Genomic DNA, 15,153 nt, shown 5'->3' on the forward strand with positions numbered 1-15,153 from the left:
TTTTAGTAATGACACACTGCAACCAAGACACTGCAAAGACAAAAAACAGTTCTTGACCTATTAGAAAGGAGATTAAAACAAAACAAAACAAAACCTTGCTAAGATTCTACAAAAGAGTAAAATAGCATGTAAATTGTAATTTAAAACAAAAAAGCCCCAGGAAGGTAATATAGCAACTACTTACTAAGAAGAATGAAGAAGAGTTTGCTGCTTAGGCTAGTCATTGCATTGAAATGATCATTGTCCTTGGTTCGGACATAATCCATACTTAAACTTTCTTCATTTTTCAATACATATGATTTTGCCATAGGAATGTTGAGTACACTGAAAGAATCACTTGGCGAAACAGAGATAGTAAGTCCAAGGGAATTTAAAATTATAAATGGTGCTAGATCCTTTACGAAGTCAGCTGAAGATCCAGTGGCAGCTTCTGTAAATGCCTAATAAGAAAGAGTTATCTTAAATAAAATGAAATGTATAAAATTAAATGACAAGGAGAACAGTAGAGGACAAATGACAAATAACTAAGTCATTAAACTTCTTATTCAACAGACAGATCAACTCAGACAAGTATCTCAATATTTAAAGTTTCAAATTTCTTTTCTTACCTTGACTAAATTATTTAACATCACAAGACCACATTTGGATAATGTAATGTTTAATTGGTCTTTTGAATGGAAACTAATGACAGTTTTATATTCTGGCACTTTGTAGTTTTCTTCTTCAGGATCTGACTCAACAATGGCCTTTTTGGCTTTCTTTTTCATCTAAAATGATAAATTATAGAAATACAAGAAAAAATTATTTCTAGGAACACAACATAACTAGACAAATCTCAATAACAACATTAGAGAGATCAGTACATTTTATCTTTTCTAATTTCAGTAAGTTCTACTGCCTTACTGAAATTACTTGGACATCAGCCAACTAAGGTCACACAAGACAGAAATATTAGAGAAAATAAATCATGTCATCCTCAGTGATAGTAAACTGGCAGATATAATTCAGAAGGAAAAATAAAGACCTAGAATTACTATGTGTACCTGGCATCTGAATATAAAAGCACATACTTCAAAGCAACATAAAAACTCAGAAAAAAGTAACTTAATGTATTGGTCATGCTAATAATACAGAACAGAAACATGGAGACTTACAAAGGCAGATAATAGTAGCAGAACAGTTTTATAAACCTAGAGCTCATAAGAATCAATACCCTTTACCATTTTTTAGGAGTCACAGATCCACTGACCATGTGTATTCTAACCTAAAAACCACCAAGGAATTCATTTTCAAATCCTTCATCTAAATTATCTGTAAAATAAAATTAAATGATCTAATATGAAAACAGCTCAACATGCTAAGCTAGCCACCTCTGCTGTTACTTTAACTGGCTTTAAGCCGCTGAAAATCTGTCTGCAGGTTGACCAAGTCATTATTAGGTAGGAAACATGTGAGTAATTCTGCAGTCTCTTACTTCAGAAGCAAAATTTCATCCATCTAAAGGCCCCGATTCTCATGATTATATAAAAACACAATATATTTCAAACAAATAATATATATTCTTGCACACACACGCACACATATACACCTCCCCAGAGGATGAAGGAAACTCAGGATAGACAACAACTTACAAGAAGATGACAGAGGCATTATAGTATAGTGGTTTAGAGTGGATTTAACCCCTCTGCAGCTGGATTTGCATCCTACCTCTTCCACTCTGTAGCTATTATTACTTCAAGAAGTCTCTTAACGTCCCTGGTCTCAGTCCCTTCACAAGTCAAACTAGGGATAAAAACTCTATCTTCCTCCAAGAGTTGTTGTATCTGGCACATAATACTTGTTACATAATTGTATTAGAAGCATAGGGAACACTGGCCTGAGATTTGAAAATTATATTAAGAGGGCAAACAAGGAAGCATGTGGGCAAGGCCCACGAAGAGACAACCTGAAGTTTGTTGTGATTAAAATAAAGTGTCTAGTATGGTATAAACATTTTCAATTTTGGAAAATTTTTTCAGACTTCAAATATACACTGATGGGGGAATGTTAAAGGGGGAAGCTATACATGTGCACAAGTAGGGGGTATATGGGAAATCTCTGTTCCTTCTTCCCAATTTTGCTGTGAACCTAAATCTGTTCTTAAAAAAAGTAGTCTTTTAAAATACATACATATATATACACACACACACACATATATATATACCTTGATACCAAGATTCCATGGTCTAAAATCCTCAGTCTGATCAATTTCTAAGGGTTCAAGCAAAGGCTCCCATACACCAAACATTTCATTAAAATAATGCACCTACAGAGAGAATTTTTTAAATTAAAAATGATCTTCCATCCTGTTTCCCATCATGTTTTTTAGCCCCGTTATTTCTTCTATATGAAAACCAGTTTACAAGCCATTCAGTAGCTTCCTATAAACACTCCCTCAGCATTTTCCTCACCTGGCTAACTTCATAGTACATATTCGCTCTTCACAATTTAGTCCAGATAAAACCCCCTTTAAAGCATCTTTCCTTGATTCTACATTATATAAAAGTATAAGGCATATCTTTCTAACTCTTTATATTTCTATCAGAAGAGATTATTATCCACATATTCAGAAATTCTGTCTATATCCTTAAAAAAAAAACAAGATATTCAACTTTAACTTTTCTTTTTTTGAGGCTGGGTCTCACTATGTCCCCCAGCCTGGAGTGCAGTGGCACGATCTCAGCTCATGCAGCCTCGACTTCCCAGCTATTCTCAAGTGATCCTCCCACCTCAGTCTCTTGAATAGCTGAGACTACAGGTGTGAGCTACCACCACTGGCTAATTTTTTGTATTTTTAGTAGAAACAAGGTTTCACCATGTTGCCCAGGCTGATCTTGAACTCCTGGGCTCAAGCGATCCTTCTGCTTTGGCCTCCCAAAGTGCTGGGATTACAGGTGTGAGTCATTGGGCCTAGCCTCAACTTTAACTCTTAAAAAAAAGAATTCTCAATCTAATCAACAACTGTCAAATAATATATTACCTTTAAGTTGATAAAATCAGTTGAAATATAAAGTTAATGTGGATATGTACTTTTAAAGTGAAAGGAATGTATACATAAAAGCAATTTATTCAAGGGCAAAATTTGAAAACTTTTTTCTAAAAGTTTTTGACCCAACATCATATTTACAATAAGTTTAATTTAAATAGCTACATAAGATTCCATAATATTCCAAATGTATCATTATCTGTTATAAAACTGGAAAAATATGCTTACTTCTAGCTCAAGCTGACAGTGCAGATTTATTAGGGAACTCCAGTTTTTGCCTTCCCCTGAAAAACGTGACTTTGCCAGAAGCATAGGCACTGTTCTATGACCAATTCCAGCCTCAAGAACTATAAAAATAGAATCAATGTTCATTTTTATCATCTCGCCTTTGGGTACCAATTCAGTTGTGGGAGCTATTTTTTCAGTTTCATTTGATTCTTCAAGAAACCACATTTTTAAAGTCTTTGTATCCTTCTTTTCCCATAAATGTGCAGTAGAAGAAGCTGTTTCTTCTGGGATGGTTTCCTTAGTTGTATACAGTGCTGAAGTTATGGTAATCATAGTATTTATAATAACTGGTGAAACCTAAATGGAAAAAAAACTAATGATAAACCTGTACAAAATACTTTGAAACATACTACTTCAAGAAATATTAAATATACTTGCTGAAGGATTATGAGAAATTAAATACTGAATTAACATTACTCCCACAAAATAGTAGAAACTATTGTTTATACAATTTTTTAAATTACCATAACTAATTGTGACTTGTTAAAATATTTACACGAATCTTGCAGATATTATTAAACTGATGAAGTATAAAATAATTTCAATAACATTTATTAGGGATATTAGATGTTAACCACACAAATGTAAATAATAAAATACAGAATAACATTCATTATGTGTATTAAATAATGTTACTTTATAAATATCTCATAAAAATATATTTTCAAAAACACAAATACATCTATTTTGTTTGCCTAACAATGAAAAGACTTGCTATAATAACTTTCTAGGCTTTTCTACTTTTTTTAAGTGCACTGAATATTCAAATGATTATATTTTAATTTACCTTTAGTGTCAGGGATTTTACTGACATATCGATCACTTGTGGATCTGTACCTGTCTGAGTAGTTTGATAAAACAAGTCACAGGGCTGCAAAACCTATGAGAGAAAAATCAATACCACTAAACTAATGTTTAAATATAAAAATATTTCTATTTAAAGACTTTCCTAGTAATAGATATGTCAAATAAACGAGTTAGTAAAAATAACTATTTAAAAAGTTACTTAATAATACACTCCTTAATTATCCCATAGGAAGGACCTCTAGAACCTAATATCTGTTCTATTCTTCCACAGTAATATAAGTTTTATCTGAGCACAAGGTAGCTCGGAAAAAAATACCACATTCTCCAACCTTTATTGCAGCAAAGTGTGGTCATATAGCTACGTTCAAGCCAAAAAAGATGTGAACAGAAGAAATATATATGTAAAACTTCTAAGTCAAAACCTAAGAGAGAATTGGTATACCCTCCATTTTCTATTCTCTCTCTTTGCTTAGTGGAGGGCCAACTGTCTTGCAAATGTGGGCAACAGTTTATCTTACATCCTAACTAATATATATGTATTCACTGTATCAAAATTACATCTTATATTTATATGGTGACAATGTTTAGAACATTTATGCTTCTGTAGATGCATACCAAGCATCAGGAAAAAAATACAAAGAAACAAACAAAAACATATGTTTCTATTACTCCTTTAGAAGTTTAAATATTTTTGTAAGAATTTGCTGGGAGTCAGTCAGTTCACTTGAAAAGATGTCTGTAAAGGAATGAATTTTAGGTAGAGTTATAAAGAGGAGGAAGGCCAAGAGGTTACTAGAGAGTAAAGTATCAACGTGAACTATGTCAAAGCAAATGGCCGAAAGTTCAAATGACGTTACATGGAGACAAGGAAAAACGCATTATTTGAGCAAAAACATCCAAATGGGAGAAAAAAATTAAAACAATAAAACTGAACACAGCGAGCAACTGGCAGAAAGTAGCTATTTGGAATTGACATGATTAGAAAGTCAAAGTAAGATCTTAACTGAAAAGCATCAAGATGAACCCAACTTTTTACTGAGAATATTCCCACAAATAGTAACAATAATGAGCAACATCTGGAAGAATGAAAGAGTTTCAAAGCTGGTCAACAACATTCTAAGCTAAGCTCTCTAAGCAGAGAGAAAGACATTTTACAGAGCAAGGATTGGAAAACATGTAGGTAGCTTTTGTTTCCTAAAATGGTATCCACTACATCCCAAACAGTTTACAATTAAGCAGATGGTCGGATAGTTAACTCACAGTAGTGACTTTGCCTTTTCTCTTGACTGGAAGAAACGGGCAGGCTCTCACTTGGAGATCTTTAATAGCAGCAGTCATTGTGCTATTTTCAAGGTTACCTTTATAGCAAACTTCACATTGTGTTGTAATGACTAAGGCAGGAGCATCATTTTTTGTCATGTCAGCCACAAACACAATTTCAGGATTTTTAATAATAACATTAATTTCCCACTTCTCTGATTCCTGCGTAGGTACTAAAACAAATAAAAATAAATTAATAAATTAAAATATTTGCTATATATTATGAATAATTTATTATTTATAAGAAAATAATAAAATGAAATAATAGTAAAAAGTAAAATAAAAGAATCTTAGATTCCAAAGGAATCAACTACAACCCTTAGTAAAGATTTGAAGAAGCTATAGGCATGAGAACATTTTTAAATGAGGGGGAATCTCCACTATTTAATTGGAAAGCCTAGACACTAATCTAGTTTCCAACTCTCAACTTGATACTCTTTCTACTATACCACAGTAAATGACATATTACAAAAAGATAATAGAGAAACCATATGTTAAAAGCTAGGAATAAATACAAGAAAAATAAATGAGTGCTTTAAATTGAATATTATCTTAATTGTGAAAAGGTATGGTTGGTTCATTATTCGCTCGCTTGTTTTTTTCCACTAGACAAATTCCTTCATGTTACTGCCTGAAGAGAAGTACAATTACTTATTCTAACATAGGTTTCATATTCACACCTTTAAAAAATGCAAACTATACAACCTCCCAGAAAACACATTAAGGTTTTCCTTCTACTCTGAAAAATAAAATTTTAATTTCTTAAAGCATTTACCTTGATGATCTAAAAGGCTAATCAAGGTAAGCCCTGTTGTAGTACTTCAATAAAACAAATATTAAATATTTTAGCCAATAACTAACCTTCTTCCTTAGCAGTCCATGTTTGCACACTGGTTTCTACAGCAGTGCCTGTGGTGTAGGCCTCAAGAAAGACATTTGCAACAGTCTGCAGAAATTCTACACTTGCACAAATATACATTTCTTGAAAGACTGCATCAGTCACACAGCCATCTCTGACTTTCCTGTACTTTATATCCATCATGTCTTTTTTGTCAAAACCAACAGTCAGTCCTATCATTCTGGAAAATACAGTAACAATTCCTTACATGAGTAACTTAGAAGTAATCAAACATACGAGTAAAACTTAAAGACCTCTTATCTCTTTCACTGACAAAAAAAAAAAAAAGCATTCTGAAGTCATGTCTCTTGGGAAGATCCATAAAGTGTTCCAAACAACGAAATTTCTGAAACACAAATGTATCATAAATTAGGAAGTGTATGTTCAATAAATTACGAGTTTGAATCTCAGGATATTTTTTCTTTTCAATTTTTCATGTACTTCCCATTGCAATTAGCATAGATTAACAATAATTTATATTAGAGAATGTAATTTAAATAATGTAAAAACCAATTTAATTGCACTGATTATTTCTATTTACTCAACCAATCTATCAATTATTCAGTAAGAATAGCACATAACAGAACCAGGACATTTTAAATGTTAACTGAGTACTACGAGTTGATTGAATTGAAGCTTTAAGGAACCTAGGATGCACTCAGAAAATGAACATGCAACTCTGGAAATGAATTCTGTAAAATATATCAACAATTTCTCAATTAAAACCTTAGAACATCATTACAATACATACCGAGGAGTTGCTTTCTTGACATGAGGCCTTTTATCATCTAAAATACAGTTTTTTAATGAGAAGGAAGAAAATGTTGAGTCATCTGTATACATTTTTAAAGTACTTATAATATTCTCCAATTTAAATTCAGCAAGTTTCAGAGAAGGATCCCGAACATCTGTAAAGGAAGCCTATGAAAGGAGAAATCAATACAAAATTGCACAGAAACACAAGTCTAAAGTGTATTTTATGATATGAACTACTACAAAGTATTGCCTCTGCTTATAACAAACATCAAAATTCTCTGTCTCCAAAGGGCTCTAATGAAAGGCCAAAAATATATACATATCACTTTAATTTTACAATTTATTTTTCATATTATTAGCTACATGATAGATAACTCATTTAAAAGGGAAATGGTTACAATTATTATTAAAGTAAAAAGATCAACCATCTTTCTCAGAGGGACAGACTACAAAATACATGTTAAATATTAACATTTTTTACTTTAAAAACATCTACCTATGCAAATTTCACAAGTGAAAATACATTTTCTTTTCTTCCTGGACTTACTTGTTTAGGACCTGGACTATACAGCACCATGGTGAGATAATCAGTTTTGAAGCTCATGTTCAGTGTTGTCTTAACTAGGGAGGCACGTGAATGTACTTCTACCACGGCAGCTGTCACCACAGTTGCTCCTTGAAAAAATTAAAGTTATTTAATAAAAGAAAATACATTAAAAATTAGCTCATTAAAATACCCTTGAAATAGATTTAATAGAATTATTAATTAAACAGGTATAGTAAAATGACGTTCAAGAAAATAAAATACTAGGAAATTCACATGTAAAACTCAGTTAACTTCTGGCTTAGGACTCTTTCCATAATAATTTGGGAATATTAATTGAACACTTGGTGTTTCTGTTTCCCTTTGATGCTTCTGTTTCCACTACTGTTCTGTTCCAAGGAAAAATAGACCTAATCACTGAATATGTTTTGGGGATTAAGTAAAATAGCACATGTAAAATGCATACTACAGTACCTGGCACATAATTCAGTACTCAAATTTTACTTTAAAAAACTAAAACCAAGAGACATTTAAAAAATTTTTCTACTTATGAGAAGAATCCAAAATTTGTTTTCTACATTTAAATTTTGAATCAAGGCATTATATGCACATATTAAATGAGCTTAAAATTAAAACACACCACTTTCTAATTCTCGTTATATCTAACTTCAGAGAAAAGTACCATCATGCCAGATAATGTATTTTCAATTGTGATAAAAATTTACATACAATGAAATACACGTATCTTATATGAACTATTTGATGAAATTTGGTAAGTGTATATATCCACATAACCACCACTTCAATTAAGATACTGAACACTTATATCCCTCTAGAAAGTTCCCTCTTAACACTTGCTAGCCAATCCCCAACCTCTCTACCATTCTAATTTCAATCATCATATATGAGTTTTGTATATTTTAAAATTCCATATAAATGGAGTCATACAGATTGTACAATTTTATGTGTGGCTTCTTTCAGTCAACATAATGTTTTCGAGATTCAACCATGTTGTTCCATGTACAAGTAAGTAGTTCACTCTTACAGCTAGTCATGCACTCTATGAAAAGAGTTTATCCCTCTTATTGATGAAGATTTGAGTTGTTTCCAGATTTGGGCTACTATAAGTAAATCTGCTATACGTATTCCTAAATGAGTCATTTTGTGTATATATATACTTATTTTGGGGTGCAGTGGGAGTAAATACCTAGGTCTGGAATTGCTCCGTTAAAGGTAGGTACATGTTAACTGCCAAACTCTTTGCCAAAGTGGTTATACTATTTCACATTCCTATCAGTAGTCCGTGAGAACTGCAGCTGTTCCACATTCTCATCAACCTTTCGTGTTGTCAGTCTTCTACAACTTATCTCATCTGGTGAAATGTGAAATTTTCCTGATAAATAATATGAACGATGGGGCGTGGTGGCTCACGCCTGTAATCCCAGCACTTTGGGAGGCCAGGGCGGACGGATCACGAGGTCAGGAGATCGAGACCATCCTGGCTAACACGGTGAAACCTCGTCTCTACTAAAAATACAAAAAATTAGCCGGGCGTGGTGGCAGGCGCCTGTAGTCCCAGCTACTCGGGAGGCTGAGGCAGGACGTCAACCCAGGAGGTGGAGCTTGCAGTAAGCCAAGATCGCGCCACTGCAGCCTGGGTGACAGAAGGAGAGAATGTAAACATTCCAGGAACCACTTAAAAACAAAAATGTATTCTGCAAGTGAGTGTAACATTATATTACATTAATTAAGTTTGTTGCCATATCTTATCATTTACTAAGAGTGGTGTGTTCAAATCCCCAACTATGATTCTGTATATGTGTATTTTCTTCTTTAGTTCTGTCAATTTTGCTGCAGATATTTTACAGTTCTGTTATTAGGTATATACACATTTAGGATTGTTGCATCTTCTTTGTGAATTGACACTTTTATCATTATTTAAAAAAAAACAAACCTTGTAATGAGTCATTTAGAAGAAAGATGAACCCTAAGTGGATATCTTCATGGTCTCAAGGAATCATGGCTAATTTTTAGGGTGATGACGTTACTATATTTAAAAAGTAACGTCCTTATTGCTTACGGAAAAATAGCATTCAATGGTATAATATCTGGGATTTGCTTTAAAATAATCTTACAGGCTGGAGGAAGAAAGGGGAAGAGCAGAGTGAGGGCAGTTAACAAAGCAGCCACATGATATTAATGAGTGAAAGCGGGTGATGAATACATGTGGGTTCATTACCTTATTCCTTCTACTTTGGTATATGTGTAAAAATTTCCAGAAGAAAACGATTAAAATAACATATTCAAACATCTATTTCTTGTTACATCAATTGCAGACATTATCTCTCACTCTTTAAGCCCTTACTATTTGTTTCCCCTGAACCATCTTCCTCCTTACAGCTTTGCTTAGTAATGTCTTTACTTCTAAGTTATCACGGTTCATAACATTTACTTTTTTATTTACATAAGAAGTCTTCGATGTGTTGTTTAACTATGACCACGTAGTATTTTTCAATGAGACTTACACTAATACTGCCTCTGCTGCTATACTGTCACAGTGAGTGCACCTCTGAAAAATAAGAGGTTCTCTTCTCACATTCTAACAATGGCTCAAAATTATGCAAAATTTAGTCCACTTCTGCACCATGGTATAGAAATTTCTTCTTAAGAACAGAAAACACTTTCCTCTCTATATCAGTTATATAATATAGCTAACTCTGTATCCTACATACTATGTGGAATGCATGCTATTTTTCTTCTATAAGACATTCTTCCACATGGCTTTTTTTTCTTTCCTTAAAGCATTCTCATTTACTTTTTAATGAAAGCTAATTACTTTCTAGCCTATTCACACATAATTTGGAGATTCCTTTTCAATGCACTCCTGGGTAGGCCTAGGTTTTTTTAACCCCCTATTTTCCTCTTTCCTAGATTCCCTGACTTGCTGAAATACATTTTCAGACTAATTTCTTTTACAAATGGGTATGAAGAACTCTAAGAAAACAGAGTCTCAGGAAATCTGAGAATTATTTTCTTTTCACATTTTGGGTATTGGCTTGGCTGTGTATAGAATCTGAGCTTCAAAAACCACTTTCCTTAGAATTTTGAATATATTCCTCCATTGTCTTCTACCATCCAGGGATTCTATTCCATCATGTTTTATTGATAAATAAAAACAACAAAAATCAATCATGCAATCATTTTTTTCTAAGTCCCTGACAGGCAGCCTGTTTTTTCTGAAACTTCAAAAAATCTTAGCTTTACCATTCTGACATCTCATGAAAATGTGTTTGCATGTGGAATCTTAGTTTATCCAATCTGCTGGAAACTCAGTAGATTCACTATAGCCAAGAGCTTCCTTTAATATTTACTTAGGTCTGGACAGTTTACAGCAGTTCTCCCTTACCTGCACTTTCAATTACCTGCAGTCAGGTCAACTGGCGTCTGAAAATATTAAGATACTTTGAGAGACAGACCACATTCACATAACTTTTATTACAGTATATTGTTAAAATTGTTCTATTAGTTGTTGTTCAACTCTTAGTGTGCCTAATTTATAAATTAAACTTTATCACACATATGTACGTATAGGAAAAAAGATAGTTTGGGTACTATCCAAACATAGGTAATACCCAAAGTTTCAGGCATCAACTGGGGTCTTGGAACACATTCCCTGCAGATAAAAGGAGAGTACTACCTTCTTTAAAGAATTACCTTCCATTTCCTCAATTATTTCTTCTCTAACACGGATTCTGGAATTGGACTTTCTGAACTAAAACATCACTCTTAAGTTTGATCACATTTTCCACCCTGTGCTTTTTTCTTCTCTGTCATGGGAGATTGCCTCAACCAAATATTCCAACTCAATACTTCTAATTCCATGTTTAGTGTTTTTGTTTCAAATTTTCAGCAATAATATTTAGATTTCCAGCAACTGTCCTATGCTTGGATGAGCTGGTGGTGCTAGTGGGATCCATTTCTTATACTATCTTCTCAAAATCCTCTTAGAATGTCAGAGTTTGTTTTTTGTTTGTCTGCTTCCTTTTCTGTCACCTCAACTATCTGTTTCCTTCAGAAAACACTATTCTGTTTATCTTAGTTTCATTCATGCTTGGGTTTTTTACAAGTTTCTTCATATCTGACCATTCACATTTAACAATAAAGGACTGGTTTCATTATTCCAGCTAGTAAGGGTGGGGTTTCCTACAATGCTGTAAATGTAAAGCTGTTTTTCTGTTAGGATTCTCTGAGTAAAAATGCTGTGTAATACCTTAGGGCTTTGCAAAGGTGAGTCTTGTGAACTAGCAGGTTTCATTTTGAGGTAAGTAAGTCTGAGGATCCCCTATAACGCCAGAATGAAAACTTTATGCTTATGCAGCAAAGTCATCCCAGGACTAACTAACCCTCTGTATGTGCTGGTGCTGAACTCAGAAACCAGCCACATTCCATGGAGCACACTGGATCCAACATTAGATGAAGCCTCTTTCTGAGTTCTGCTTCCTTCTACTCCATTCCATCCATCTCCCAAATATTTGTTAAACTCCACCATCTACTAATGATGAGCCTCTCTTTGCACCTCGAATACTCTGATATTCCTAATATCAATATAAAAGATTTGTTTGGGATATATACCACACTAGGGATAGGGAGAAGATGGGGGAAGGGGAGAAAAATGGAAAATGAGGAGCTACAAGGAAGTCAGGAAAACATGAATATATATTGAGGAATTTTGTTATAATAGGACTAAGAACTTTCAAAGAAAAAAAATCAACACAGTGACTAATGGACAATTTAGAGATGTCTGAACGGAATGAGCTGATTAGAAAGAGACTTACAAATCTTATTTTGCCCAAACTAAAGAAAAAGAAGGAAAGAAAGAAGGAAAGGAGGAAGAAAGAGGGGAGGAAGGAGGGAAAAGATAGAGGGAAGGAGAGGGAAGAAGATAGAAGAAAAAGAGAGAAAGAGGAAAGCAGGAAGAAATTTGAAGTTTTAAAAACATACCTCCTGAATGGTGTGAAGCATTAGTAGTAACTCCACTAGTGGCAATGTATTGGTCTTTTGTTACAGCAGGTGAGGCACTACCATCTTTTTCATACCATATATTGCCATGCAATGTTTTAAAAATAGTTGTTATATCTTCTTGACTAAGAATGAACTGTTAAACAAAAAAGATTTGCTCTTTTTAGCACTGCTACTTCACTGAAGGATTTAACTACAGTTAAAATTCTCAGACGAGAAAAACGAAAAGACTGTTTCAATCCTCTACCACATCAATTAAACATTTTTACAAACTGAAATATTCAGCTTTCTAAATGACTATGTGCTCTTTAGTAGCTTGTGAAATATAGAACTAAATTAGGTGCTAACACCAATGAAGTTATGAATAAAGAACTATTCATTATTAATGTACCAAATAATCTAGTAATTTTAAACCTTTAAAATGAACTTTAAGTAGTTATCTATCTACTTTGGATTTTTTTGGTTAGTAAGCACCTCATTTTACAAATGTAGAATAATCAAAAATGATACATTTGGTTAATCAAAAATTTTAAGAGTTCACGATGTGTTTTACATGAATTATTTTATTTGAATCTCGAAAAAGTCCTAGGTATATGGAATATAATCCTGAAATTTATTTATTTTTAGTTAGGTAGTTAGTGACTGGGTCTCATTCTGTTACCCAGGCTGGCATGCAGTCATGCAATCCTAGCTCACTGCAGCCTCAAACTCCTGGGCTCAACCTCCGACCTCAGCCTCCCAAGAAGCTGGGATTACAACCGTGCACCAACGATGCAATCCTGATATTCATATTTATAAGACACTGAACCTAAATGGTTAATATGCTTAGGTCCACATAGAAACTAGGAACTAACTCAAAGAGCTAATAATTTCAGGCCAGATGCGGTGGGTCACGCCTGTAAGTCCAGCACTCTGGTAAGCCCAGGCGGGCAGATCACTTGAGGCCAGGAGTTAGAGAACAGCTGGGCCAACATGGTGACACTCCGACTCTACCGAAAATACAAAAATTAGCCGGGTATAGTGCACACCTGTAATCCCAGCTACTCAGGTGGCTGATGCAGAATTGTTTGAACCTTGGAGGCAGAGGTTGCGGTGAGCCTAGATTGCACCACTGCCTTGCAGTGAGCCCAGATCACGCCACTGCCCTCTAGCCTGGGCAACAGAGACTCTGTCTCAAAAAAAAAATAAAATAAAATAAATAAAGATCCAATTTCAGATCCTAGCTGTTACAAATTTAGTCCCAAATCAACAGCATAAGACCTGCCTTAATAGCTGTGATGGTTAATTTTGTATGTCACTTTGGCTCAGTCACAGTACCTAGGTATGTGGTCAAACATTAAATGTTTCTGTGAAAATATTTTTTAGATGAAATTAATATTTAAATCACTAGACTCTAGGTAAATCAGATTACACTCCATAATGCAGGTGGATCTCATCCAATCACTTTGCATTGAAGTTGGAAGCCTTTAATAGAAAGAGACTGACCTCCTCCAAGCAAGAATTCTGCCAGCAGACTGCCTTCAGACTTGAGCTCCAACACTACCTGTTCCCTGGGTATCCTTCTTGCTGGCCTACCCCGCAGATTTTGAACTTGGTGGCATCCTCAATAATGTACACCAACTCCTTAAAATAAGTCTCTCCCTTTTCCCTCTCTCTTTACATACACACACACTCTCTGTCTCTCTCTGGAGAACCCTAACACAACAGCAATCATGTAAAAAAGATCTTTAAGTTTGGCTCACTTGTAAGTTTGTCAAAACAACAAAAAGGATTAGTTATATTTTTAGCTGTTATGACAGCTAAAGCTATAAGTTAAAGCAGCCATTATTATCTTACTAAGATTTTCATAATGCCATCATGTTTTATGTTCTGAATATACATTTGACTTAAAAGTCTGAAATCTCTAAAATGATGGTTTTCTCTTAATAAATAAAATTTTTACAGAAAGAAATAGGGAAACTGGGAGGTGGGGAGAAGGACTTATTAAGTAGGTTTCTTAAAGAAATCTCCCAGAGTATATATGTTGCTATCACTTCCGCAAAGGAGATAATTTGAATCACACAATATTTAACAAGTTTTACTTGTACTAAGCTTTGACTGCATTTCAAAGATGATACACTAATTTAGTGTTTTAAAATTAAGTCCATGTGTACCTTATGCATACTACTAATGTTTTGGGTTTTTTTAAGCTTTCATTCCTTCATTCTTTTATTCATGACGCTTATTTTGTAACTATGTAGCAGGCACTGCAAAAACAGTTCATATAATAAGCAGAAATTCAATATCACAACTTCTAAACCATGTCTTCCAGTTAGTATCTGTCTATCGTATGCACCTCAAATACTGATTATTAACCGGCACTCTTCCTTCACTTTTGCCAGGAGCTCAGTGGAGGAAGTTCAAAGAACTGTAAGGATCCCGGGGCTGCTGATCTGCAGTATCTACATGTCAGGACAGACTGTGTATGCAACCACCGAAAATGTGACAAGTCAGAAA

General features: G+C 34.0%; 1 protein-coding gene across 1 annotated transcript in view; it reads right to left on the minus strand.

Moving 5' to 3' along the window:
• The window catches only part of VPS13A (vacuolar protein sorting 13 homolog A), a 257,283-nt gene that overhangs the window by 96,141 nt on the left and 145,989 nt on the right, over nucleotides 1-15,153 (minus strand). Inside the window, 10 exon segments of the mRNA XM_030919695.1 lie at nucleotides 185-440; nucleotides 609-767; nucleotides 2,204-2,305; nucleotides 3,254-3,610; nucleotides 4,101-4,193; nucleotides 5,381-5,613; nucleotides 6,302-6,519; nucleotides 7,090-7,259; nucleotides 7,642-7,769; nucleotides 12,640-12,793. Of these exon segments, the coding sequence (XP_030775555.1) occupies nucleotides 185-440; nucleotides 609-767; nucleotides 2,204-2,305; nucleotides 3,254-3,610; nucleotides 4,101-4,193; nucleotides 5,381-5,613; nucleotides 6,302-6,519; nucleotides 7,090-7,259; nucleotides 7,642-7,769; nucleotides 12,640-12,793 (1,870 nt within the window).

This window comes from Rhinopithecus roxellana, chromosome 16, assembly GCF_007565055.1.
Source record: "Rhinopithecus roxellana isolate Shanxi Qingling chromosome 16, ASM756505v1, whole genome shotgun sequence".
Lineage (NCBI taxonomy): Eukaryota > Metazoa > Chordata > Mammalia > Primates > Cercopithecidae > Rhinopithecus > Rhinopithecus roxellana.